The following is a 25,210-nucleotide window of genomic DNA, read 5'->3' as shown; positions in this document are numbered from 1 at the left end:
ACGTCCAAAGATTTCTGGATGTTGCCTGGATTGGAGTTTCAGCTATGAAGAAGTTGGTTAGGCTGGGGTTGTTTTTTCTTGGAGCAGAGAAGACTGAGGGGGTACATGATCGCGGTGTACAAAATTATAAGGGACATAGATAGGGTGGATAGAAAGAAATTTTTCCCCTTAGTAGAGGGTGGGGGTGGGGTGGGGGAGGGGGGGTGGGGGTCAATAACCAGGGGCCACAAATTGAAGGTAAGGGGCAGGAGATTTTGAGGGGATTTGAGGAGAAACATTTTCACCCAGAGGGTGGTGGGAATCTGGAACTCACTGCCTGAAAGAACAATAGGGGCGGGGACCCTCACAACATTTAAGGAGCATTTAGATGTGCACTCAAAACACCATAGCATACAGGGCTGCAGGCCAAGTGCTGGAAAATGGGATTAGAATAGATAGGTGCTTGATGGTCGGTGTGGACACTCTGAATCCTGCAGAGTTCAGACATTGGTCTGAACTCTGCAGGATTTAAGCACATTATCTAGACTGGCATCTGATTGCCAGAGTGCTGCATTACTGGAGGCAGTCTGTTAATATGAGGCCATCTACCCTCTTAAATTGAGGCACAAGTTCCTGTGGATTATCTAACAAAGTTCACCCTGATATCCTGATCAATCTTTATCCCGTTGATTAATATTTACACAGTTGACCTAATTGCAGAATATTTTCTGTTTTTATTCCAGATTTCCAGCATCTGCAGCATTTTGCTTTAATGATCAAATTATTGTTTGTGGGAGCTTACTTGTGTGGAAAAAGGTCAATATCCCAACTTTACAACCGGGACTTCAAAAGTGTTTAATTGGTTGTAATGCATGTCCTGAGGTCATGACAAGGTGCTATAGTCATGAAAATCATAACCCCACATGTAGCAATTACACTCAGCATGGGTATCTTTCACACCTAGTTCAAGCCCTATTAACACTATCACTGCTCCGGATCTGTCAGGAGACAGGACTCTATCGCACTATCAATCTCTACCAGCTAAGGGCTTGTGTATCTCAAGTTTGAGATACCTTCCATTTCTTAATGCTATTTTTAGTTGGGATTCTGGAGGATCGTGAGTTTACATTGCTAAATCCGGCTCCTTTATTCCTGTGACAGGATCTGTTAGGAATGTAAACGCAAACTGACAATGGATGTCAGATATATATTCCATTAACATTTACCAGCAGGCTCCAAAGCTCCTTTCAATCTGGGGCTATCCTGGTGTGTGTGTGTAAGGAGCCAGCTCTGTGCAGTCACAGAGAGGCATGGAGTGACACAGTCTGTGCTGTGTTTACCAATCTCAGGATTTGGGCAACGTGGTTGTATTGAATGCTTCTGAACAGAGTGGGGATATCTTTTCAGCCCCCCATCATTTCCCAAACACCTCCCAATGAAAGAGTATTTTTCAGTAATGAGCGATAGAAGGGTTGAGCTCAGCTATGATGCCACCACAGTTGAATATTAGGTCAACATTCATGATCTGGGTGAAATATTGAGAATAGCTAGTGTGTGAGGAGCTGTTCCTTAGTAACTGGACTGAAATGTGTTCAGTTTGATAGTTTGTGCAGGTACCAGTTGTTCTCCTCTCTCAGTCCACCTTGTCCTGTGCTAGCTGCCATCTCAATGGCAGTCTTGAGCTAACTATCAGGGGGCTAATGGGTACTGGGTCCCTGTGGGCAATTGCCTCACATCCACTCTCCATCTCCTGGCAGCAGTAATTGGCAACCCAAATCACCGCAACCACACAACACTAAACTAGAAATAACTCCATTAAACTCAAGGCTTGCCATCTCCTCAAACATCATTTAGTATCCCGACAGTGCAGAAGGAGGCCATTCAGCCCATCAAGCCTGCACCAACAATAATCCCAACCAGGCTCTATCCCCATAACCCATTTACCCTGCTAATCCCCCTGACACTAAGGATCAATTTAGCATAGCCAATCCACCTAACCCGCACATCTTTGGACTGTGGGAGGAAACCGGAGCACCCGGAGGAAACCCATGCAGACACGGGGAGAACGTGCAAACTCTATACAGTCCGCCGAGGCCAGAATTGAACCTGGGTCCCTGGCGCCACGAGGCAGCAATGCCACTGTGTCACGGTGCCACCCCACTGGGAATCTTCCCCAGTTGGCAGGGTTAAAAGGTCTTCACCGATTCAATTTGTTGAGAAATATTTGCTGTATATGGATGTTTTAATTTATCTTTGGGTGATAGCAAAAATGTGACTAAAACAAGTTTTCTCAATGCCACACTCTCCTTCCTCAGACAACCTGATCCCCGACAGATCTCCTGCTTCCACTGTGATGAAGAGAGGGAACATGGGAATGGAGTCCTGTCCTATACAGGATGCAACTTGTGCTGCCTAAGTCCTGGACAAGAGAGACATCTTTAACCTGGTTCACTATGAATGACTAATTATAAAGACAAGCCCTCGTATTGGTCAATGCATCAGGAACAGGGCTGAGTGTCAGAAACATACACCTGATGGTTATTATCACTGAGATTTGGAAATTGATGATTATTGGTCACTTTTACTAATTACTTGATGGAATGGATCAGTTCCAGATGTGGAGTCCCAACATCTGTGGACAATTAATCAGAATATATCCCGGTAATCAGGTAAATGGATTCAAGTGTAGTCTGGCCAGCTTCCACTGAGGTCACCCGAGAACCCAAACCCTTGTCTGATTGAGCAATTGAAAAAAGCAGTCATTGTCTCAAAGGTAAAGGCTGGGGGGTTTCTCCCCAATTACTAGATGTGGAAATGGAACACGTTGTGCCAAGATTAAACCACGTGGACCAAATGTTCCCAATTTCCATCTGTGTGCTGGGTCGGTTCATCTCAGCTGGAGTTGCTAAACTTGGTCTTGGTGACACTGGATTAGGGAGGGGGAATGATATCAAGATTTGGAAATTATATTACAACTGGGAAGGGTTCTAATTAGACCCCACCTGGAGTACTGCACCATGAGAGGGTTATATTGACCTTGAGAGGGGGTGTGGTGGTTTAATCGGAATGTCTTAAAGAGGTGAATTCTAAAATAGATTATAAGTCAGGCTTGTGTTTCCATGAGTACGTAAGATTTGAATTGAGACTTTTAAGATGATGAAAGGAGTTAATATGATGGACAGATTGTCTCAGAACAAGGGGACAAACATCAAAATTTGAGTTTGGCTGTTCAGGATGATGTCAGGGAGCACGGCCTCATTCTTATAATTGGCCAGAATTCGATAAATATTTGAAAATGAAAGAAAATCACAGGGACACGGGACTAATTGGATAGCTTTTCATAGAGATGGCACAGAGGTGATGGGTTGAATGGCCATTTGTGCTATATGATCCAATGATTCTAACCAAAGTATACTTCCCTACACTGCTGCATGATTTCCATATTAGCCAGCTTCAGAATGAACAAGTGTGCTTTGTGACTGGAAGCTGACTAACTCACTCAAGTATGAACTGATAATGATGTTAAAGTGAATTGTTACATAGTGTTATATTTCATTTAGTTTTTTACTATGACCTGTACCTTGATTTTATAAGTGATGTGAAGGAACAGCTCAGATGTAATTCCGAAATATATATTTTTAAAAATACATGAACTTGACTTTTCTCTCTCTCATTCTGACTGCTCTGCCTCTGCATTTCCAGCATACTCTATTTTTTTTTTAGTTTTCCAGTATCTGAGTCCTCTACTGTAAAGTGTGATATATAATGTATGCCATAATGAATCTACACATTTAACATGGATATTCTTTATAATGAATAGAGGATATCATGTTATATACATGCACAACAAAGCATTTTTATAGTTATTACCTCCTATTGTCCCCACTATGATGCTACATTACTCTCCAGAATATTTAATACCACAATCATACTGATATTCTGAGTTATTCCACATATATAACATCCCTTCTATAGTATTTGCTACATATAATGCAGAAACGTGCAATTATGTAGTGGTTATATATAATGTATAGTGTTATGATACTGTGTCTTTAAGAAATGCATTTATATCATTGTTCTTGTAAGGGGTATGTTTAAAATGCAGCTCTGATTTACATGGTGCCAATTTGTCTGGGCACCAGGCAGCTCACATGCTGAGAATGCAGCCTGATGATTGATTTTAGCTAGGCATATGTTTGTTTTAATTTGAGTTAATGTATTTTTGTTTATTTGTTTTTTTTCCCCTGGGGTTTCAGAGCAGGGTTTTGATTAGGTTGATTGACAAAATCATGTGTTTTAAGGGGAGGAGCTAAATTTACAGAGAAAAGCAAGCAGTTATTGCTGGGCTCTGAAAGAAGCAAGAGGTGTCCTCTCCATCTCTCTGGAGGCTGCTGTTTGGGACCTGCTAGGAGAAATAGGTCTCCCTCTATCTCTCTCTAGACATGTCTGGAGGCTCGAGAACTGGCAGACGAAGTACAAGCATGTAAGCCGGTGTGTTGCTAACTGATTGTGAAGAGGAGTTAAGTCCATCAGAGGAATATTGCTTGAATTGCAACTAATAGAGGTAGGTTAGCAGTTAAGAATTATATTTCAATTGGTAAAAGTTAAGCTAATTCATTCATTATTGTTAAATTGTTTTGATAAAAGCTCCCTAGTGTATCATTAGAGTCACACCTAGAGTGAAACACCTAATCCTCACACTAATGTCAAAATAGAAAAACTGTTGGGGTATAGTCTGGCTTCATAACACCTTGGGGTTTCTGGTCTGTACCCTAACACTAGTTCATATTATTTTGTTATTCCATGTCATCCTTTATTTTGTATGTTGATATAACATCCTTATTCATGTTATTGCCAATAATATATAGTACCTACATAAAAAGTCATCGTAACTCTAATCAAGAATAATATAAATGCACATAGACTTGAATGTTAACACTGTTTCTCTCTCCACAGATGCTGCCAGTCCTGCTGAGTTTTTTTCCCAGCACCTTCTGTTTTTATTTCAGATTTTCAGCACCTGCGGTATATTGCTTTAATTTTAGTAATTGATGTAATGTTTGGTATGTGTTACTCTCCATTGTACTCTCCATTGTACACAGTGCTTGTGTTAGTCCATAAAGAATTGTTTGTTCTGTTCTGGAGTGTCTTGAAACACATACTGACATTCCCTGTTAAGGTGTGGTTTTGTTTATGGTGAGAGTATGCAGCTGACTCAACACCAACATTCTCACACCTACAATGTATTCCAAGTTGAACGCTCTGCAGAATTGTGGCTTGGAGAGTGAAGTATCAGAACAGAATCAAAGGTCCTCAAAGTCTGGCACAGTAATAATATGAAGCACTGTCTCAAGTTGTGTATCTCCAACTCTTTACTCTTTTCAACTCATTGTGGAGTCTCCGGGACCATTGCTGAATCTCCAGGGCACTGTAAACAACCAGGATTAAATTCTGGAGATGGGGATCAGAACAGTTTGAATGATGGTTAAGGATCATCCAATCAGGTGGAGATGAGTCTGTGCACATTCCAGCTGAGCTGTAAGTTGGTGAATTGCGAGGATGGACATGTCAGGTGTCTGGAGAGAAGGTGGAGCAGTTAGAGACAGGAGATCATCACCGGAACTGTCCCATCCGGCCCGCCATGGGAATCAGGCCATGCGAAGGTCTGTTGACCTCGGGTGGGATTTTCTGGTTTTGGGGTGAGTGCGGCCAGAAAATCCCGCCCAATATGTTGAAAACTCCTAGGAATATGTTCAACCAAAACTGGCAACCTTAGTCCAGGTTATCCTGCTGCAACAGAGCTCCATAGTTCTGGAACCTGGAGCTACCTGCAGAGATTCAAACAGTGTCACTATTTGGTGCAGGCATCATCCATAGCAAGGGACCTATTCCACTGAGACAAACTAAAAAAGTAGAGAACCACAGAAGACAAAATAATTAGAGTTGGAGAAACAAGAGAAAAAACAGCATAGGTGACCCAAGAAAGAGGCTTACAAATTGGCCAGAATAAACAACAAAGAGGATTAGGAGCAGTTTAGAATTCAGCAAAGGGGAACCAAGAGCTTGATTAAGAAGGGGAAAATAGAGTATGGGAGTAAGCTTGCAGGGAACATAAAAACGGACTGTAAAAGTTTCTATAGGTAAATGAAGAGAAAAAGATTTATTATTGTCACATGTATTTGTATACAGTGAAAAGTATTGTTTCTTGCGTGCTATACAGATAAACCATGCCGTACATAGGGAAGGAAAGGTCATAGGGAGCAGAATGTAGTGTTAGTCATAGCTAGGGTGTAGAGAAAGATCAACTTAATGCAAGATAGGTCCTTTCAAAAGTCTAATGGCAGGAGGGAAGAAGCTGTTTTTGAGTCGGTTGGTACGTATCCTCAGACTTTTGTATCTTTTGCCCGACGGAAAAAGGTGGAAGATGTCCAGATTGGTGAAGTGTCAGTCCCTTACAGTCAGTAATGGGGAACAAAAAATGGCCGACCAACTAAATACATACTTTGTTTCTGTCTTCACAAAGGACACAGTGTACTGGAAATGTTGGGGAATACAGGATTTAGCGAGAGGGAGAAACAGAAGGAAATCAGTTTTTTTTCTTTCATTTGTGGGGCATGAGTGTTGCTGGCTGGCCAGCATTTATTGCCCATCCCTAATTGCCTGAGGGCAGTGAGAATCAACCACATTGCTGTGGCTCTGGAGTCACATGTAGACCAGACCAGGTAAGGACAACAGATTTCCTTTCCTGAAGGACATTAGTGAACCAGATGGCTTTTTCTGACAATTGATAATGGTTTCGTGGTCATCAGCAGATTTTTAATTGAATTTAAATTCCACCATCTGCTTTTTAAAAACTTTAACTATCAGTGGCTTAGTAATAATTAGACAGACTGTATAAAAGTGTGAATGAACACGGAGAATAGTTAAAGAGAAAAACCAAAGTACATTCCTGTCAGGCTGTATCTGAGGAAGATTCAAAGGAACCAGAGATGATGAAGTTTCCTGTGTTCTTCACCCAGAACGTTAACTGAGTTTCTGGATTAATAGTCGAGTGATAATACCACTAGGCCATTGTCTCCCCTTGGTATTAGTCGAGAAATGCTGTTGGAGAAATTGATGGGATTGAAGGCTGATAAATCCCCAGGACCTATAATCTACATCCCAGAATACCTAAGGAAGTGGCCCTAGAAATAGTGGCTGTGTTGGTGATCATCTTCCAAGATTCTCTAGACTTTGGAACAGTTCCTACGGATTGGAGGGTAGCTAATGTGACCCCACTAAGAATGGGAAATACAGAAATTGGAATTATAGGCCAATTAGCCTGATGTTGATAGAGCAGAAATTCTGGAGTCCATTATTAAAGATTTTATAGCAGAGCACTTGGAAAACAGTGGTAGAATTGGACATGCATTTATGAAAGGGAAATCATGCTTGACAAATCTGCTGGAATACTTTTGAGGTTGTAACTAGTGGAGTTGATGAGGGGGAGCTGGGCATGTGATTTATTTGGACTTTTAGGAGGCTTTTGCCAAAGTCCCACATAAGAGATTAGCGTATAAAATTGAAGCGCATGGGATTGGGGTTGTATACTGAGGTGGAAAGAAATCTGGTTGGCAAACAGGAAACAAAGAGTAAGACTAAACGGATCTTTTTTTCGAATGGCAGGCAGTGACTAGTGGGTTATCACAGGGATCAGTACTAGGGTCCCAGCTATTCACAATATATATGAATGAATTAGATGAGGGAACTAAATGTAATGTCTCCAAATTTGCAGATGAGACAAAGCTGGGTATAAGGGTGAGCTGTGAGGAGGTTGCAGAAATGCTTCAGCCAGCATAAATTAAGGACCCCAAGCACCCCGGACATTCTGTCTTCCACCTTCTTCCGTCGGGAAAAAGCTTCTTCCCTGCTGCCATCAGACTTTTGAATGGACCTACCTCACATTAAGTTGATCTTTCTCTACACCCTTGCTGTGACTGTCAACACTACATTCTGCACCCTCTCTTTTCCTTTTCTATGAACGGTATGCTTTGTCTGTGTAGCGTGCAAGAAATAATACTTTTCACTACGTTAATACATGTGACAATAATAAATCAAATCAAAATTTGGACATGCTGAATGAATGACAGATACAGTATAATGTGGATAAATGTGAGGTTATCCACTTTGGTAGCATAAACAGGAAGGGAGATTATTATCTTATAACATGAGGGGAATGTGCAATGAGACCTGGGTGGCCTCGGATACCAGACACTGAAGGTAAGCATGCAGGTGGTAAAGAAGGAAAATGGTATGTAGGCCTTCATAGCGAGTGGATTTGAGTACAGGAGCAGGGATGTTTTGCAGCAATTATACAGGGCCTTGTGAGGCCACACCTGGAATATTGTGGTGCAGTTTTGGTCTTTAAAACTGAAGTGAGGATAAATTTCTTCACCCAGAAGGTGGTGAATGTGTGGAATTCATAACCACAAAATGTAGTTGAGGCCAAAATGTCTGATTTCAAGAAGAAAATAGATATAGCTCTTGGGGCTAAAGGGATCAAGGGATATGGGGAGAAGGGGGGGGCATCGGGATATAGAATTCAATGATCAGCCATGATCAAAATGAATGGCGGAGCAGGCTCGAAGGGCTGAATGGCCTATTCCTGCTTCTAGTTTCAATGTTAATCCGAGGAAGAATGTTCTTGCTATTGAGGTAGTGCAGTGAAGTTTTACCAGACTGATTCTTGGGATAGCAGGACTGGCGTATGAGGAGCGATTTAGTCAGTTAGGATTATATTCACTGGAGTTCAGAAGAATGACAGGGGATCTCATAGAAACCTGTAAAATTCTGACAGGGTAGATGCAGGAAGGATGTTCCCAATGGTAGCGGAAATCAGAACCAGGGGTCAATGTCTAAGGATATGGGGTAAATCTTTTAGGACTGAGAGGAGGAGAAATCTCTTCACCCAGAGTGTGGTGAGCCTGTGGAATTCTTGACCACAAAGCAGTTGAGGCCAAAACATTAAATGTCTTCAAGGAGTTAGATAAAGCTCTTCGGGTGAAGGGGTTCAAAGGATATGGCAGGAACGGGGGGGGGAGAGAGAGAATCAGGCTATTGAGTTGGATGATCAGCTATGATCATAATGAATGGTAGAGCAGCTTGAAGGGCTGAATGGCCTCCTCCTGCTCCTATTTCTATGTAGCAGAAACAAAGAAGAGAAAGGTATAAAGGTGGAGAGACACCAGAGTTGCTGAAAGAAAAAAGGCAACATTGTAGAGGAATAATATAACAAAAAGCAAGAAAATATAGGCGGAGAGTGAAAAAAATAGATGTGGGAACACGAAAAGATACACATAAAGAGGCAATAAATAAGTCACTGACAGAAAGCAAATAAAATGACAGACAGAATGATAATAAAAATTTGGTGCATAGGTAAATGAGGCCTAATGATAGGCTTTACCAAGACTGTGAGGAGCTCAGTTGTTTAAAGCACTTGGACAGAATTTTTCACAAGTCAGTTTTAAAATCTATTATATTTATTAATTGGACTGATCGAAACCAGGGCTTTTAGCAGTAAAATCAGCAGCAAAAACAGTGCCCAACATCTTAATGCAAAATACAGGAAGCCAGTCATTTCCAGTATTGAAAAGAAGCAAATCTTACAGCAGTGCAGGAAGACTAAGGTGGTATTGGCAACTTAGTAATGCCTGGTATGAGGAAGACTGGATGTCTGCCTTTGATCGTGTGTGTGTGTGAAGGCTGGACGCACACTATGTTTGATAAAGAGTGACAATTCATTTCTGGACCTGACGCTTTTACTGTATTTACACCACAGCCCCTGATTAGAATCTAATCTGGATCAAAGAACAACGGGTGGAGAATCTGTGGTGGCGCCAGTTCATGGTCATGATTCTGTATGTGGTGAGTTCCTGATGCCGAGGGCAGGGGGGAGGAGAGGAAGTGCTGAGCAGATGAAAAAAGCTTAACGGAATCAACAACAACAAAGAGAACTGGATAATTCCTGCCTGGCAACTGGCAATAAAGAAGAAAAAAAGACTGGCTTTCTTAAACATCTTTCACAACCTCGGGACACCCCGAAGTGCTTGATGGCGAATGAAGTACTTTTGATATGCATTTCTCAGTTGTACAAAACTCAGCAGCCAATTTGCACATAGCAAAGTCTCGTAAACAGCAATGTGATAAATGGCCAGATAATTGATGTTGCTTGATAAATGTTAACCAGGACACTGGGGATAATTTCTCTATTTTTCTACAAAATTTACTATGGGATCTCTTAAGTCTACCTGATAGATGGGAAACTGGGTTTAACAGCTCACCTGAAAGAGCACTCCCCCAGTACTACGCGGCAGAGTTAGCCTAGGGTTCATAACCTTCTGAATCAAGAGTTCTCCAACGTGTTGTGGCTGACACATCAGAAACTGGCAATAGGGTCACATAGAGGGGAATTTAAAAGTGTGCAGAGAAAATACAGCTTTTTTTATAATTACAAATAAATTTTTAAAAAAACAATGGCTGATGAATGTGAAATTAATCTAAATGTAGTGGCTGTGGTTTGATTTTTGAACGGGCATTGAGATGAATCCAGATCATGTGACTGATTTACCCCACAGATGTGTCAATGGGTCAAAGTGCAGCCAATTCAGCTGATCCACTTTCACTCTCTTACTTCCACACCGTGAGAACTGAATTAAAATGCATTTATTTAACACATTTCCCTGCAGTTCACTTTGCTCAGTTTGTTACTTATTTGCATCATACGGTGATCTCTCATGGTGAAGTGACCAACAATAAGGGGCACAGTGATAAATGGATCAGGTGCCCTCTCGGCAGGTTGGTTTTCTGGCTGTTTCTGGGTATTGATGGTAAATGTGAACCGTTCCTGTCAAATTCACCCAAGGTCTGTATTTCTAGGCGGACAGAAGGCTGATTTTTTGCTCTGCTCGAAAAGGACTTTCTCCCAAAACCAGGCGTGCAACTTTGGAGCAACTGTCCATATGTGAATCTGTCAGATACAAGTGGAGGACTTATTTCTCACCTGCAAATTCGGTCAAGGACGTTCCTGTCATGTCCACACTCCATTTGGTATTCCATTTCTCCACTTCCCTTTCCACCATTCACTCCTCTGGGATTCTCTCCATTCATTATTCCCATCCACTGCCAGATCCTCCTTATAGAATTCCCATTCTACAGTATTCACTTCCTTCTAAACTGTTCTACCTTCTATACTCTCATCAGCGTTCCCTCTTTCTGGTGTACCCCATTATAGTTTTCTCTCCTTCTGCAATTTTGTCTCTCCAATATTTAATCCCTTGCTCTGATATTCCCACCTTCTGATACAAACAAGGAACAGGAGTAGGCCATTCAGCTCCTTGAGCCTGATATTTCCTCCCTGTTGTAATCCATCTGCTTTTTCTTTTCTGATTTCCACTGATTTTCGAGAATATGTCCTGTTCCTTGTGAATTGGGATGTTATTATTGGGATGGGTCTGCCATCGAAACCTGAAGCTCTGAACCTGGGAAAGGAATGACTGGACGTGAATCTAGTTTATCACAGTGTCTCCTCTCACCCTCCGCTGCGTCAGACAGGTGCACATCATCTGTATCACGATCACAAGAACTGGCCAAGGACAAAACATCACACAAATACTCCAATCAGACTTTGATGAAAAACTCCCACTGGAGCCACCACTGCCTGCAACCCCCTGCCCCACCTACCCATGCCTTGATAAGTAGGATAGAGAAACAGCAAGGGCCCTTCAGGGAGTAGAATATAAAATGACTGATAGCAATCTCCACAGGCTGAAACCTTAGATTAAACATCAGGCAGATAACTAAATGTTTGGGAACGTGATGTAACTCGGGACAGACAGTCATAAGATCAAGACTAGAGTGGTAAATCATCTCATTTGGTTTAAATATGGAAAAGGATTTTCCAGTTTTCATTTGGATTTATAAAGCCATTTCCGTGTACATCTCAAACACCTGTGTTAATTCATTGCTGTTTTACATTCTTACATTCCTGAATGTCTATGATTCTATGTGATAAACAAGGTCAATTGATAATGAGTAGCTTGCTGGGTAAATGGCGCGGAAAATATGAAGCTGAGCATTCAGACCAGGGTCCCAGGTTCAATCTCTGAGTGATTCTGAATTAACTGATCTCCTAGAAAGGTGTCTAGACAATTAACACTGACCTTAGTAATCCTGTACTGAGATACGGGGAGGGAGTGGGGGAGTGGTGTTGGGTACAAAATTACTCAGTCCTGATCACGCTTATTTTGCCGGAAGATGCATATGTTTGGAAAATTAGGAAGTGGATTTGGTTGGGCCCCAACGCCCCCCTCAATGTTCAAATGTCTAGCTTGCACACGCTGGTTAGGGTCGTTTATTAAGACTGGCCAAGAATAAGAGCATCACCATTGTCCATTGAACTCATGTCTAAGTGAAGCCTATTCATCAGTATTGATGCCTTTGGAATTCGGACCCCAACGAATGTCAGCTCCCATGGAACCCATACACAAGAAATAGCCAAATTCCCACCAAGAGTCAGCCCCTATTTAAACTGGATCCGAGTGAGAGTCAGCGCACATGAAATCCATACTCCAATGACAGTCAATGTCCTGGAACCCACACCAGTGTCAAACTGTACCCCTGGAATTCTTACCACAGTGACAGTCAATGCCAGTTAAATCTATTGACAATTAATGTTCATGGAACCCTTACCCCAAAGAGAAGCAATTCTCATGGAACTCTTACTCCATATACCCTGAAACACATACACCAGTCAGAGCCCATGTCAGTGGAACCTGTTTCCCAGTGAAAGTCAATGTTTACGGAGCTGTACCCCAGTTAGAGTCTGTGTCAGTAGCACCTCTATCCCATTGACCTGTATCCCAGTGACCCAATGAAAGGCAATGTCTGTGGAACCTGTACCCAGTGTGATAGTCAATCCCCAGTGAGATTGTGCGTATGGAACAACTACCCCATTGATAGTCGATGTCCCTGGGACCTGTACCCTAATGAGAGTCAGTATGTTTGGAACCAATATTCCACTGATAGTCAGTGTGTGTAGAATCTTACTCCAATGAAACATTTCAACACTTTCACAACTGGAAGGGAGAAATCTGGCCAAAAAAGATGTATAAAAGAAAACAATAAGATTCACTAAAGTTCAATGAACTCTTTGTCCTCTGTGGGCCTCAGAAAAGCTCCTTACCCGGACAACATTTTTAGAGATGATTCATCCGGCAAATGACTGTGTTGCTGTTTGTGGTCTGTGTGTTGTGGTTGCTTGGCCTGTTCTTGAGGCAGCAGCTAGGCCCAAGCGAGAAAACCAATGGCTGCTGATTATATTGGTGGCTTTGGACTCAGACAGGATTTCAGTTGACTGATGTACACAGGCTCCAGTTAATCGCCCACACTTCCCCCATCATGACCTGCAATCTGTGGGATGGTAAAATCACGTCACGTCCATGGGAGCGTTCCAGAATCTGCATTGTTGTGAAATGGGGCAATGTCTTCTCAGACTGCGTAGCATTGCCAAGAAGACTGGGGTTAGGGGCCCTGTTACATAATACTGAACTCGATGGCAGGAATGCATAAGGGTTATTTAAAGGAACTCCCTTCCTAACTATGGGTGTATCGACACCGCATGGACTGCAATGGTTAAAGGAGGTAACTCACCACCACTCTCTTGCGGGATGGACAATTAATGCTGACCTTGCCAGCCAATTCCCACTTCCTGTCCCATTTTTCTTTCAGTAAAGTGTTCCTAATTTAAAGTAACAATTCTTTGAGCAGGAGACATGGCTGACATAGCTTGGTGGCATACTCAGGGTGTACCATAGGCAGACAACACAGTGCCAGCGTGCCAGAGCTTTATGCTGTAATTTGGGAGTGTGGTGTCAATATATCAGGGTGTTATGCCAGGAAGTATATGGGTTTTGTGTGTTCAATTCTTCACACGGTACTTTCTGAGATCTCTCTTGGGATTGAAAGGGGAGAAAAGGAAGGAAGGACAGAAGATGGGAGGATGACTCACTCTCTGCCCACTAATGCCAGAGCTGTTTACACAGTATTTTGAAACACTGGTAGAGGGGGATTGCCAAACTTCCGCTTGTGCAAAGTTCCATGGCAGAGAAAAAGACCTTTCTTTCTTCACAGAAGGAATACGTTTTGGCAGCACAACACAAATACCGACAAACACAAACCTCTTTGAACTTCAGATTCTGCTGCCGGTTTGTTAATTCTCTGAGCAATTTCAAATTTCTTTTTAAATAAAGCCCAAGTGGACCTGGTGTGGGTTGCAGCAGAAGTGGACAGCACTGGCTCGATTCTCAGTTTGGGATGGCCACTGTTAAATTCCGCTCCATCCCAGGTTAGGGAGATGAAAAACAGCCAGGTTCCTCCTCCCGCTTGCTATCAATGACCCCTTCAGAAAAGGGGTTTGAGTGGTTATAAGTTGATGGAGGGACACGAGTTTTGCACTCAATTCTCCTCCAAAGCTGAGTTAACAATCCCTTTAAGTTACTAACAGTACCTATGAAACCTGGAAGGAGTCTTGGGAGACTCAGCACTTTAAAATAAGAGGGATGAAGCTATGTGCACAAAGAGAAGTTAAAAGTAAATTTTACCTATTAGTACATGAAGGAATATTTGGGAACATTGTTCAGTTCCACCAGCAAACTCTGCTCCACAATTCCTTTTTAATTTCTTTCCAATGATTTGGAACTGGGGGAGTGGGTGCATAGAGGCTTCAGAGCCTGGGAACTAAATCCACACATGCCTGCACTTAATTCAGTTCACTCCTGTGATTCCCATTGTTTCCAGAATACATCCACCAGCCCTGAAACTTCCCTGACCTTCCCTGCTCCCCACCAGCCCACTTTACCAAGGTCAGCGGCACTCACAGCTTTAGAAAAAGTAAAGGGAGTGGGCGGGTCGATCCCTCTCTGTGCTGTTTAATAATGACAGAATCAGTCACGGCAATCCACAGAAGGGGCGAGAGCTCTTTAGATAACAGCGGGTTCGCAACAAGACCTAAACGGTATCGGTTGAAGGCTCCTAGTGAGCCACGATGAAGCAACAATAAAAAAATGCTCACGCACACAGCTGCTCTTCTGACCTCCGGAATGAAACAACTGTCGCTTTGCAACACGCTTAGATTCTTAAACAGAAACAAACAAGAAATGAAGTGGATGTCAGAACGACCTGATACCGCAGCTTTGAGCCCTTCCATTTGTCACTGTCTGAAATTGGTGGGGATTCAAGGGGATTAGCCAGCTCTAGAGATCCAAAAACCCAAAGGGCACATCCACATTTCACAAGTCAGCAAAAACTGGAAGCTATAGGGTAAAGCATGTGAATGCCTCCCCCCCTCACCCCCCGCTGTCATCATTCCGATGACAGTCTCTCACTCCAGACGTTACTGGAGGGGGCAGAGTGAGATCAGCCCGATATTCCATCATTGGCTACAGTCAATCATGTGCAAAAAAAAAAGGTTTTCTTGGCTCCGATGTTGGTGAGAGGTGGGGGAGGAGAAGGGGTGGGGGAGGAGACGGGGTAGGGGAGGGAGGTGGGGGGAGAAGGTGGAGAGAGAGGGGAGAGGGGGTAGAGGAGGGGGGTGGGTGAAGAGGGGAGGGGGTGAGGGAAGAGGGGAGGGGTAAGAGGGGAGAGGGTGTGGGGGAAGAGGGGGGGGGTTTAGTTGAAACTCGATGGGAAGAGGCTGAGTGGCTGGTTTTCATTGGTGGGCAGCGGTGAGCGGTACCCCTCGAAGTTGCGTGGGATGCTTCCGCTGGTGGAGCCGGAACTGTTACTCAAGGTTTCGATACTTCCTTCACGCTGGAGCTCTGTAAGAGAAACACGAGATAAGGTATTCAGCCATTGGGGCATTGGAGACCAAAAGGAAAGCAAACCCTACCTGGAAACTTTATCCTGTGATTTTCTTTGCGAACCTTCCCTCTCCTGAGGTGGAGAGTCATTCTGGGTTACAGTTCCACAAGCAACAGCCACCCACTTATGTCGCTCCTAGGCAGCCATTTTCCAGGTAAGTTAAGACTAAGAAGAAAAGGCTTGGACTGATCTACAGCCTTTAACAGGAAACCACCTAAAGCTTCATAGCAAATTAAAAACTTATTGAGTTGTAGTCACTGTTGTAATGCAGGAAACAAGGTAACCAGTTTGAACACGGCAAGATCCCAGGTGATAAATGATAATCTGTTGTTTAGTGATGTTATTGAGGAATGATACTGCGCAGGATGCTGAGGAGAACTCTCCTGTCCGCCTTTGAAATAGTGCGATGGCAGAGCTCGCTGGGAGGGCTAGAAAGTCTCATTCAGGAACAGAACCCGTGATTTTCCCTTGGCCACCGCAGTGCAATGGGGAACAGCAACCAATTAGGGTGTGTCACCTAGCTGAACGCGCTAACTCAGTAAAGGCCAAGGGTTGGACCAGGCCTGTGAAACTCAGTCCCAGACTGGACTGTGCAATCTCCCACTGAGTCATCGGGTACTGGAAGCAAATTCCTTCACTGAAAGTTGCAGCAATGAGCCCATTAAAGAGTACTGAGAGAAATGTATATGGAGGGATGCGTTACACCCCACTCAGTGACTCACTGCCTCAGCTAAAAATCTCTCAATAAGAGGCAACATCTGGAACCTATGCTTGAAGTTTGCTTTTGATTACGGGACTGAATGTTTAATCTATTTAGTACTCCTGCACACTGCAGGCACTGTTTCCTGATGCAGGAAATGTGGAGGAGGCAGGTGGTGTGTTTCTGGGTCCACATTAATGCTTTTCTGTCACCCAGATGCTGGCGAGGGGGGAGCCTGATACTTATTCCATGGAGACGGATCCTCTTTAAACTCCTCCACTGTCACATCACCCTCCTGGATGGCACAAGCATGGTGGCACAGTGGTTAGCACTGCTGCCTCACAGCGCCAGGGACCTGGGTTCGATTCCCAGCTTGGGTCACTGTCTGCGCGGAGTCTGCACGTTCTCCCCGTGTCTGCGTGGGTTTCCTCCGGGTGCTCCGCTTTCCTCCCACAGTCTGAAAGGCGTGCTGGTTAGGTGCATTGGCCGTGCTAAATTCTCCCTCAGTGTACCCGAACAGGCATCGGAGTGTGGCGACTAGGGGATTTTCACAGCAACTTCATTGCAGTGTTAATGTAAGCTAACTTGTGACACTGATAAATAAACTTTAAACAAGCAGTACTGCGCGCTTCCTGGTGACTATCAGACATTCTACTCACAGCTCACTGGGAGTTTCAGACAGTTGAATAGCAACCGTGGTCTGATTAGTGCTGTAGGCACGAGATGGAGAAGACATGTGCCAACAAGTGTTGTCAATAACTTGGCATTGGATGGGATCACAGGGACTATGACCCTTTGGCACAGCCAATCAGCAGCACTGTGCCAGCGAACGCCTTTATTCTGAGACTACTTTGATCGTTTTTGTCTATCATACCCCTCTCAGCCACACATCCAAGCCACTAAAGCCACTTCTGACACCAACTTCCAGTGAATCATCCACCAGGGAGTGGGCAGAATCCGGAGAGCTGGCCCCTCATATTAAATCCTATTGTGATCTCAGCAGAAATGTCTTGACCCAGAGAGTGATGAGAATGTGGAACTTGCTACCACAAATAGTGAATGAGATGAATAGCGTGGATGCATTGAAGGGAAAGTTAGATTAATACATGAGGGAGAAAGGAAGAGAAAGATATTCTAATAAAGTGAAATGAAGACTAATGACCCTTGGAGAGAGAAAAAAAAGTCTCCTCATCTCTACCTTAAAAGGGAGACCTCTTGCTCTCAAACAGTGTCCTCAAGTTCTAGTCACCCCCATGATACTCTAGGCTGGAGATGCAGAAATGGAAATTTCTCTGTTTGGAGCATAGGCACGTAACCATTCACACATCCCTGATTTCTGGATGTTATCCCAGAGTCCGAAAGGGGAATTTAGAAATGCTGCGATCTGACTACTGCTGCTGCTGCCTAACCTACCACTGACCTCAAATCCTGGAAGAGGAAACAGAATCAGACGCAGGTCCATTCATTTTAAAATCCACGGCAGCCACACCCCACCCAACACAAACTAGAAAGCCTGGGGGCTGATGCCATCTGGGCTGGGGCTGGGGGCTGGTGTAGATAGGATGGAGGGGGAGGGACAATCAGGCCCACTCTCCTGGTAAGAAGGGGCCTCCTGACTCTTTTTAGAAGTAAGCTGACTGTACCACTAATAAAAAAATAACTTTTTTTTTAGGGTTCATGCCTACTCTGACAAGGTGGGCTCAATCTGTGCCCATCCTGAGGTCAGATATGGGAGTGTGAATCAAATTTGGGGTGACTGTTCTACAATGAGGCTCAAAGTCCCCGATTTAGTTGGTATAAAGGGTCCTACATGAAGTGACTCTGGGCAGTTTCCACCTAACTCCTGTGGATTCTGATCTATAGCTTAAAACTGCAAATGGTTTGCCACGACACTGGCAATGAGATTGGTATGGTGAAGTCGGGCTGTCCTTTAGAGTCTGGATTGTGACCCATGGGGATAATATTCCATGGAAGGAGGCCACTTGACTCATGGTGCTTATGCTAGCCCTCCAATCCGTCCCGTTCGCCCTACTCTTTGCCCAGATCCCTGCACATGTTTTCCCTTTTTACGTTTTATCCAATTTTCTTTTGAAGGTTACGACTGAATCTGTCTCCACAGCCCAGGCCGGGAAAGCATAATGAGAGCCTGATCCTAAATCTAACCACAAAGTAAAAAGCCTCTTGGGCAAGGGACCTGAACGTGGGTAATGTTGTGGGATTGTCAATACCTTTAGGGAGAGAAGAAATGGAAGCTGTCAGAAAATAAAACTGACAAACGCAGCCTTTGCAGATCTCTCGGCCTTCTATCAGAAACATACTTCTCAGTTTAGAGACTCCCCCCACCCCCCCCAACCCCACCCCTTCCAACTCCCTTCTCTGTCTCCGTGCTGAATTCAGAAAGTTAAGGCCCTAATTTAATTGTGTGTTGACACTAATGAACTATCCCACACTAATACTCAACTTATCCTGTCTGATTTTTCATCTTCATCTGGCGCTGGGAGCAGCTGTCTCTGGTTATATGTCTCCTGTCTCGGCATTTGCTGCCCAGCATCCAATTGAAAAATAAACATAGTCCAAAGCTGCAATCAGACGCAGTGCCTTTCCCCTGCTGCAGCCGGCTCCTGAATTTGGAATCAATGCTTTGTACGATTTCTGTACGATTTTATTTCTGTTACCCACTCCCTCCCCCCATCTCTTCCCCTCCAGGGGTCTCCTGTCCATCTGGTCTCTTTGGTGTGGGAGGGTGAGTGGCCCACTTCTCAGCTGACAACACAGTGAGATGGCCAGTTTCCCAGACTATGAGTGGGAGGAACATATTTACCACCAGTCAGTGAGCAGAACATTGGCTAACGCACTTTCCCATGCACCTCTGGGAAGCTACACTGAATCGACAGCTAGGATTGTGTCATATTCTGTTTGCTGTGCGAATCCTACATCGAATGAAATTTGGGAAGTCTTTAGAAATGAGAAATACAATAATTAGTGAGTAAATTGACAATCTCATTCTTGAGACTCCACAAAGTGTGGCTGATGTGGTACTGGGAATATTTGTGTTGTCATAATGGGAATCTCTCTGAGGTGAGGATTAAGGCCTGTCATTTGTGGAGTATAGAGCGAGCCTTAATGTTAATCTAACCCACATGTCTAAGTAAAGTGAAGTTTATTTATTAGTTACAAGTAGGCTTACATTAACACTGCAATGAAGTTACTGTGAAAATCCCCTAGTCGCCACACTTTGGCGCCTGTTCGGGTAACACCGAGGGAGAATTCAGGAAGGCCAATGCACCCTAACCAGCACGTCTTTGGACTGTGGGAGGAAACCAGAGCATCCGGAGGAAACCCACGCAGACACGGGGAGAATGTGCAAACTCCACACAGACCAAGCCGGGAATCGAACCCGGGTCTCTGGCGCTGTGAGGCAGCAGTGCTGACCACTGTGCCACCATGCTGCCCATGTCTATTGGAAAAATAGGATTTTGCTGTGGTAAATTTGCTCTTGCATTAAGAGCAGAAAATGGATTGATGACATTTAATGATCACGAGGTGTGCCTTCAGCTGCTTGGCAAGATCGGCTAAATTGAATTACCCTTCAGTTTCCCTGCTGGTAATGCTGACATTTCTGAGCCATTTAGAATAGGAGATGCTGCAGTCTTTTGCTGTTCTGTGCTGAGTTAGCTGGTCTCACAGAAACAGCAATCCGAACTTTACAACAGATGACAAAACCATCAGGCTAAGAAAGAATTTTCTAGCACAGGAGGAGGTCATTCGGCCCATCTTGTCGATGCTGGCTCCTATCCAATTAGTCCAACTCCCTTTTCCCTGAAGCCCTGTAAGTTCTTCCATTTGAAGTATTTGTCAATTTTCTTTTGGAAGTTACTATTGAACCTGCTTTCATCCCCTCTCAGCTACAGCATTCCAACCCACTGCATAAAAATATTTATTTCCATCTCTCCTTTGGTTCTTTTTGCCAATTACTTTAAATGTGTTTCCAGGTTACTGATTCTCCCGCCACTGGAAACAGTTTCTCCTTATTTACTCTTTCAAGATACCTCATAATTTTGAAGACATCTATCAAATCAACCTTAACAATCTCAGTTTTTCAAGACTCTCCACTCAACTGAAGTCCCCGTATCTCTGGTATCAATTCTACAAGTGATTCCCACTCAAAAGATGTGCCTGGATGTCAGATAAGTAAAGATTCTTTTCAGAAAGTAGAGGCCTTTAAAACGTGGATTCCAAGGCATATGTTAAAAATCCCGTACACAGAACATACGAGACATGAAGTTTAACGAGGTGCTTGAAATTGAAAGAGCAAAAAGAACTCTAAAAGAAGTGACACCCAGAAAAGAAACTATCAGTATTTTGGTCATGTGATCAGCGGTGAGAAGTTACAGAGATCACTTCTAGACGGCAAAGTAAAAGGCAGTAGGAAGAGAGGTTGACCTAGCTGGAGTGGGATGATGGACCTTACAGAGCAGTTGCAGCCACAGTGGATGTCTGAGGGTGCAGTAAGACAGACGAGTGTGATATCCCATGGCAGCCAATCTCTTGTTGGGAGGAGCTACAAGCAACAGCAACAGGATGTCAGATGGAAACAGGACTACGTTCGATCAGATGGTCCTCCTATGATTGGTTCACAGTGTAGTACTGAGTGAGTGCTGCACTGTCAGTGGTGTCTGACAGTCAGGCCTGTTTCGCCAGTTCAGCTAGACAGTGAAGATCCCAATTCTCTATCTGAAGAAGAGCAGGGAGCTCTCATACAATGTCCTGCCTTACCATTTATCCCTCAAGCTATTCTGTCAGAAATTCATCAGTGGGTCAGAAATCTCATTACCGGGGTGGCATGGTGGCACAGTGGTTAGCACTGCTGCCTCACAGCTCCAGAAACCCGGGTTCGATTCCCAGCTTGGGTGACTGTGGGGAGTTTGCACGTTCTCCCTGCGTCTGCGTGGGTTTCCTCCGGATACTTGGGTTTCCTCCCACAGTCCAAAGATGTGCGGATTCGGTGCATTGGCCATGCTAAATTGCCCCTTAGTGTCCCGGGATGCGTAAACTAGAGGGATTAACAGGGTGAATATGTGGGATTACAGGGATGGGGCCTGGGTGGCAGTGTTGTTGGTGCAGACTCGATGGGCTGAATGGCCTCCTTCTGCACTGTAGGGTTTCTATGATTTCTATCATGGTTGGACATTACAATACATAGGGTGATTGCTATGTTTAGCTATTTAACATATACCATAAACTCTGTAAATCCCTGCCTAAACACTTCCATCTTTCTCCTCTTTCCTTAAAACCTACCTCTTAAACCAAGCTTTCTCTCACCATAGAATCCCTACAGTGCAGAAGGAGGCCTTTTGGCCCATTAAGCCTGCACAATCCCACCCAGGCCCTTCCTCTAACCCCACACATCTACCCTAATCCCCCTGAGACGAAGGGGCAACTTAGCATGGCCAATCAATCTAACCCGCACAACATACTCTTGTGTAGCTTGGTGTCGAGTTTTATTTGATGCTGCTCCTTGAAACACCTTGCAACGTTTTACTACATTAAAGACACTTTCTCAGAGGGAGCTTGTAATGTTTATAATGTTTACCTATAATAATACAATTGATTCTCAGCAATCCATTGCATATTAAGTTCCCTGGGATGTTTGTGGGAGATGGGAGAAGTACTACATAAATATAAATCTTTATTAATTTCTTCCCTAGACTATTTTGAAGGTTTCTTACTGATCCCTTCCCCAGCCCAGTGACCAAGCAGGGCCAGGCTCGACTGTGATGCCCCCTATGGCCAATCAGCTGACTGATCACGGTCTCTGCTCATACATCAAGAACGGTGACTTCAGTGAGGTGCCGATGGAACTATAACTCAGGCGAAGGCAGAACTTTCTGGAGAGCAGAGTTAGAAAAACTAAAGATCTTAAATCGTTTTTTAAACCTGACTGGTTGAGTCTGGCATTGTTAGGTGTTCATTAAATTTTGCTTGAAGTGCTCCACTCCAGAGACCTGAGCACAAAATCTAGGCAGACCCTCGGGTGCAGTACAGTGGGGGTGCGACACTGTTGAAGATTCAGATGAGACTTTAAAGCTTTGGCACTATTTCAAAGTAAGAAGTCTAACAACACCTGGTTAAAGTCCAACAGGTTTATTTGGTAGCAAACGCCACTAGCTTTCGGAGCGCTTGCTGCTCCTTCGTCAGGTGGAGTGGGAGATCTCCCACTCCACCTGACGAAGGAGCAGCGCTCCAAAAGCTAGTGGCATTTGCTACCAAATAAATCTGTTGGACTTTAACTTGGCGTTGTCAGACTTCTTACTGTGTTTACCCCAGTCCAACGCCGGCATCTCCACATCATGACTATTTCAAAGAACAGCAGGGGAGTTCTCCCTTGTTAAATGGCCAATATTCTTTCTTCAGACAACATTATTATCTGGGCATCATCTCACTGCAGTTCCTGGGAGCTTACTGTGCTAAATTGGCTGCTGCGTTTTCTACATTACAACAGTGACTATACTTCAAGTGTGCTTTAGTGCTGGCAAAATGCTGCTATATAAATGCAAGTTCTTTTATACTGGAGCCTGCCACTCACCTCAGAATAAACTGTGCCTAACTCTGTCCCCCGTCTAGAGCTCAACCAATGGGAGCACAGTTGGGAGAATTAATTTTAATGACTGATAAATCTGGAGCGTAACAAATGGGATGTTCTGAGCTCTGTGCCCAACTCTCCACTTACCTCAGGTTTGCAAACATTATCCTTGTATTTTGCTCAGGTAAGCCTTTGAGGATACTCACAAAGAACAGTACAGTACAGTACTCCAAGCCTGCGTCAATCATGTTGTCCTATCCAGACCAACCGCTTATATCCCTCTATTCCCCGTCTGTTCATGTGTCTATCCAGAAAAGTCTTAAATATCGCTAACGTGTCTGCCTCAACCACCTCACTTGGGTAGTGCATTCCAGGCCCCCACCACCCTCTGTGTAAAAAAACTTCCCCCGCACATCTCCACCGAACCTTTCCCCCCTTATCTTGAACTCGTGCACCCTTGTAATTGTCATTTCTGCCCTGGGAAAAATGCTTCCAACTGTTCACCCTATCTATGCTCCTCCGTAATTTTATAAACTTCTCTCAGCCTCCGTCTTTCCTAGGAGAGTGAAGGATTCCAGGGATTGACAGGCACATTGCAGGCAGTCATGGCACGGATCACTGTATTGGAGACAGGAGCAATGGGATGAGCAATGGAAGCCCTGCAAGGATCATATTGAATATTGGAGCAGGCTTGATGGGCTGAATGACCTACTCCTGCTCCATTTCTTATGATCTTATATCTTGATTACACCTCAAAGATAATGAAAGATATGGGACTGAATCTTTAGACCCCGATGGAAATGGGTGGGTAGGAATTTTGTGCATGCCATTTATGCAAGTAGTGGGTGGCCAATTCAGCTAGTTAAAGACCTACTGTTAGATGGAGGCATCAGGGAACGGTGTAGCTGGCTGGAGGTGGCCTCTAGTAGCTGCAACCACAGGCTGTCCTGTGGAGGGTTTCTCTCTCCACACTGGCTATTCAGGTCACATATTAAATTTAAAGTTAAAGATGTTGAAGAGAGGGTGCGTCTATCTTGGGACTTGAAAAGGCAGGCTACTGCTTCCTTAGTGTAATTGAGGCCAAAATATTGTCTAATTTCAAGAAGAAATTAGATATAGCTTTTGGGGCTAAAGGGATCAAGGGATATGGGGGGGAGGCAGGATCAGGATATTGAATTTGATGATCAGCCATGATTAAAATGAATGGGGGAGCAGGCTCAAAGGGCTGAATGGTCTAATCCTGCTTCAACTTTCTGTGTTTCCAGTGCTGGAGGGCCTCTGATTGGTCCTCTATCTTCACGAGACCACTTGCTATCTTCAATTGGACAGCAAGCCCTCTCTCTGGGCATTATTTGGCCAATTTGGGGATAATCACAGCTGTGAGACTGTTCCACCTCCTGATTCCCCAAAGCCTGTCCACAAGGCACAAGTCAGGAGTGTGATGGAATACTGGATGAGTGCAGTTCCAACATTCCAGAAGCTCTACATCATTCAAGGTAAAGCAGTTCATTTGATTGGTACCCATTTCACCACCTCAAACATACACTCCCTCCACCACCGCTGCACAGTGGCAGCAGTGTGTAACATATACAAGATACACTGCAGCAATGTGCCAAGGTTCCTTCAACAGTACCTTACAAATCTGCAACATCTACCACCCAGAGGAACAAGGGCAGCAGACACGTGGAAACATCACCACCTGCAAGTTCTCGAAAGCACACAGTATCCGAACTTGGAATTATATCATTTTTGATTTGATTTGATTTATTATTGTCACATACAGTGAAAAGTATTGTTTCTTGCGCGCTATACAGACAAAGCATACCATTCATAGAGAAGGAAAGGAGAGAGTGCAGAATGTAGTGTTACAGTCATAGCTAGGGTGTAGAGAAAGATCAACTTAATACGAAGTAGGTCCATTCAAAAGTCTGACAGAAGCTGTTCTTTAGTCGTGTTCCTTCATTGTCACTGAATCAAAAACCTGGGACTCTCTGCCTAAAAGCACTGTGGGTATACCTACAGGAGATGGACTGCAGCAGATTAAGAAGGCCAAT

The 25,210-nt window shown here is 44.0% G+C and overlaps 1 protein-coding gene across 4 annotated transcripts in view; it reads right to left on the bottom strand.

Moving 5' to 3' along the window:
* The window catches only part of bcas3 (BCAS3 microtubule associated cell migration factor), a 915,564-nt gene that overhangs the window by 8,529 nt on the left and 881,825 nt on the right, over positions 1-25,210 (bottom strand). For 3 of the 4 annotated variants that reach the window (XM_078224612.1, XM_078224613.1, XM_078224614.1), the window contains one exon: positions 11,410-15,830. In XM_078224612.1, the coding sequence (XP_078080738.1) occupies positions 15,682-15,830 (149 nt within the window). In that variant the 3' untranslated portion in view covers positions 11,410-15,681. Of the gene's footprint in view, positions 1-11,409; positions 15,831-25,210 lie in introns of those variants that run through there. The other variant, XR_013499066.1, reaches the window with a different exon arrangement.

This window comes from Mustelus asterias, chromosome 12 (genome assembly GCF_964213995.1).
Source record: "Mustelus asterias chromosome 12, sMusAst1.hap1.1, whole genome shotgun sequence".
NCBI classification, from domain to species: Eukaryota; Metazoa; Chordata; class Chondrichthyes; order Carcharhiniformes; family Triakidae; genus Mustelus; species Mustelus asterias.
Note: the sequence above shows the minus strand (reverse complement) of the source record. Positions and strands in the feature narration are given on the sequence as shown.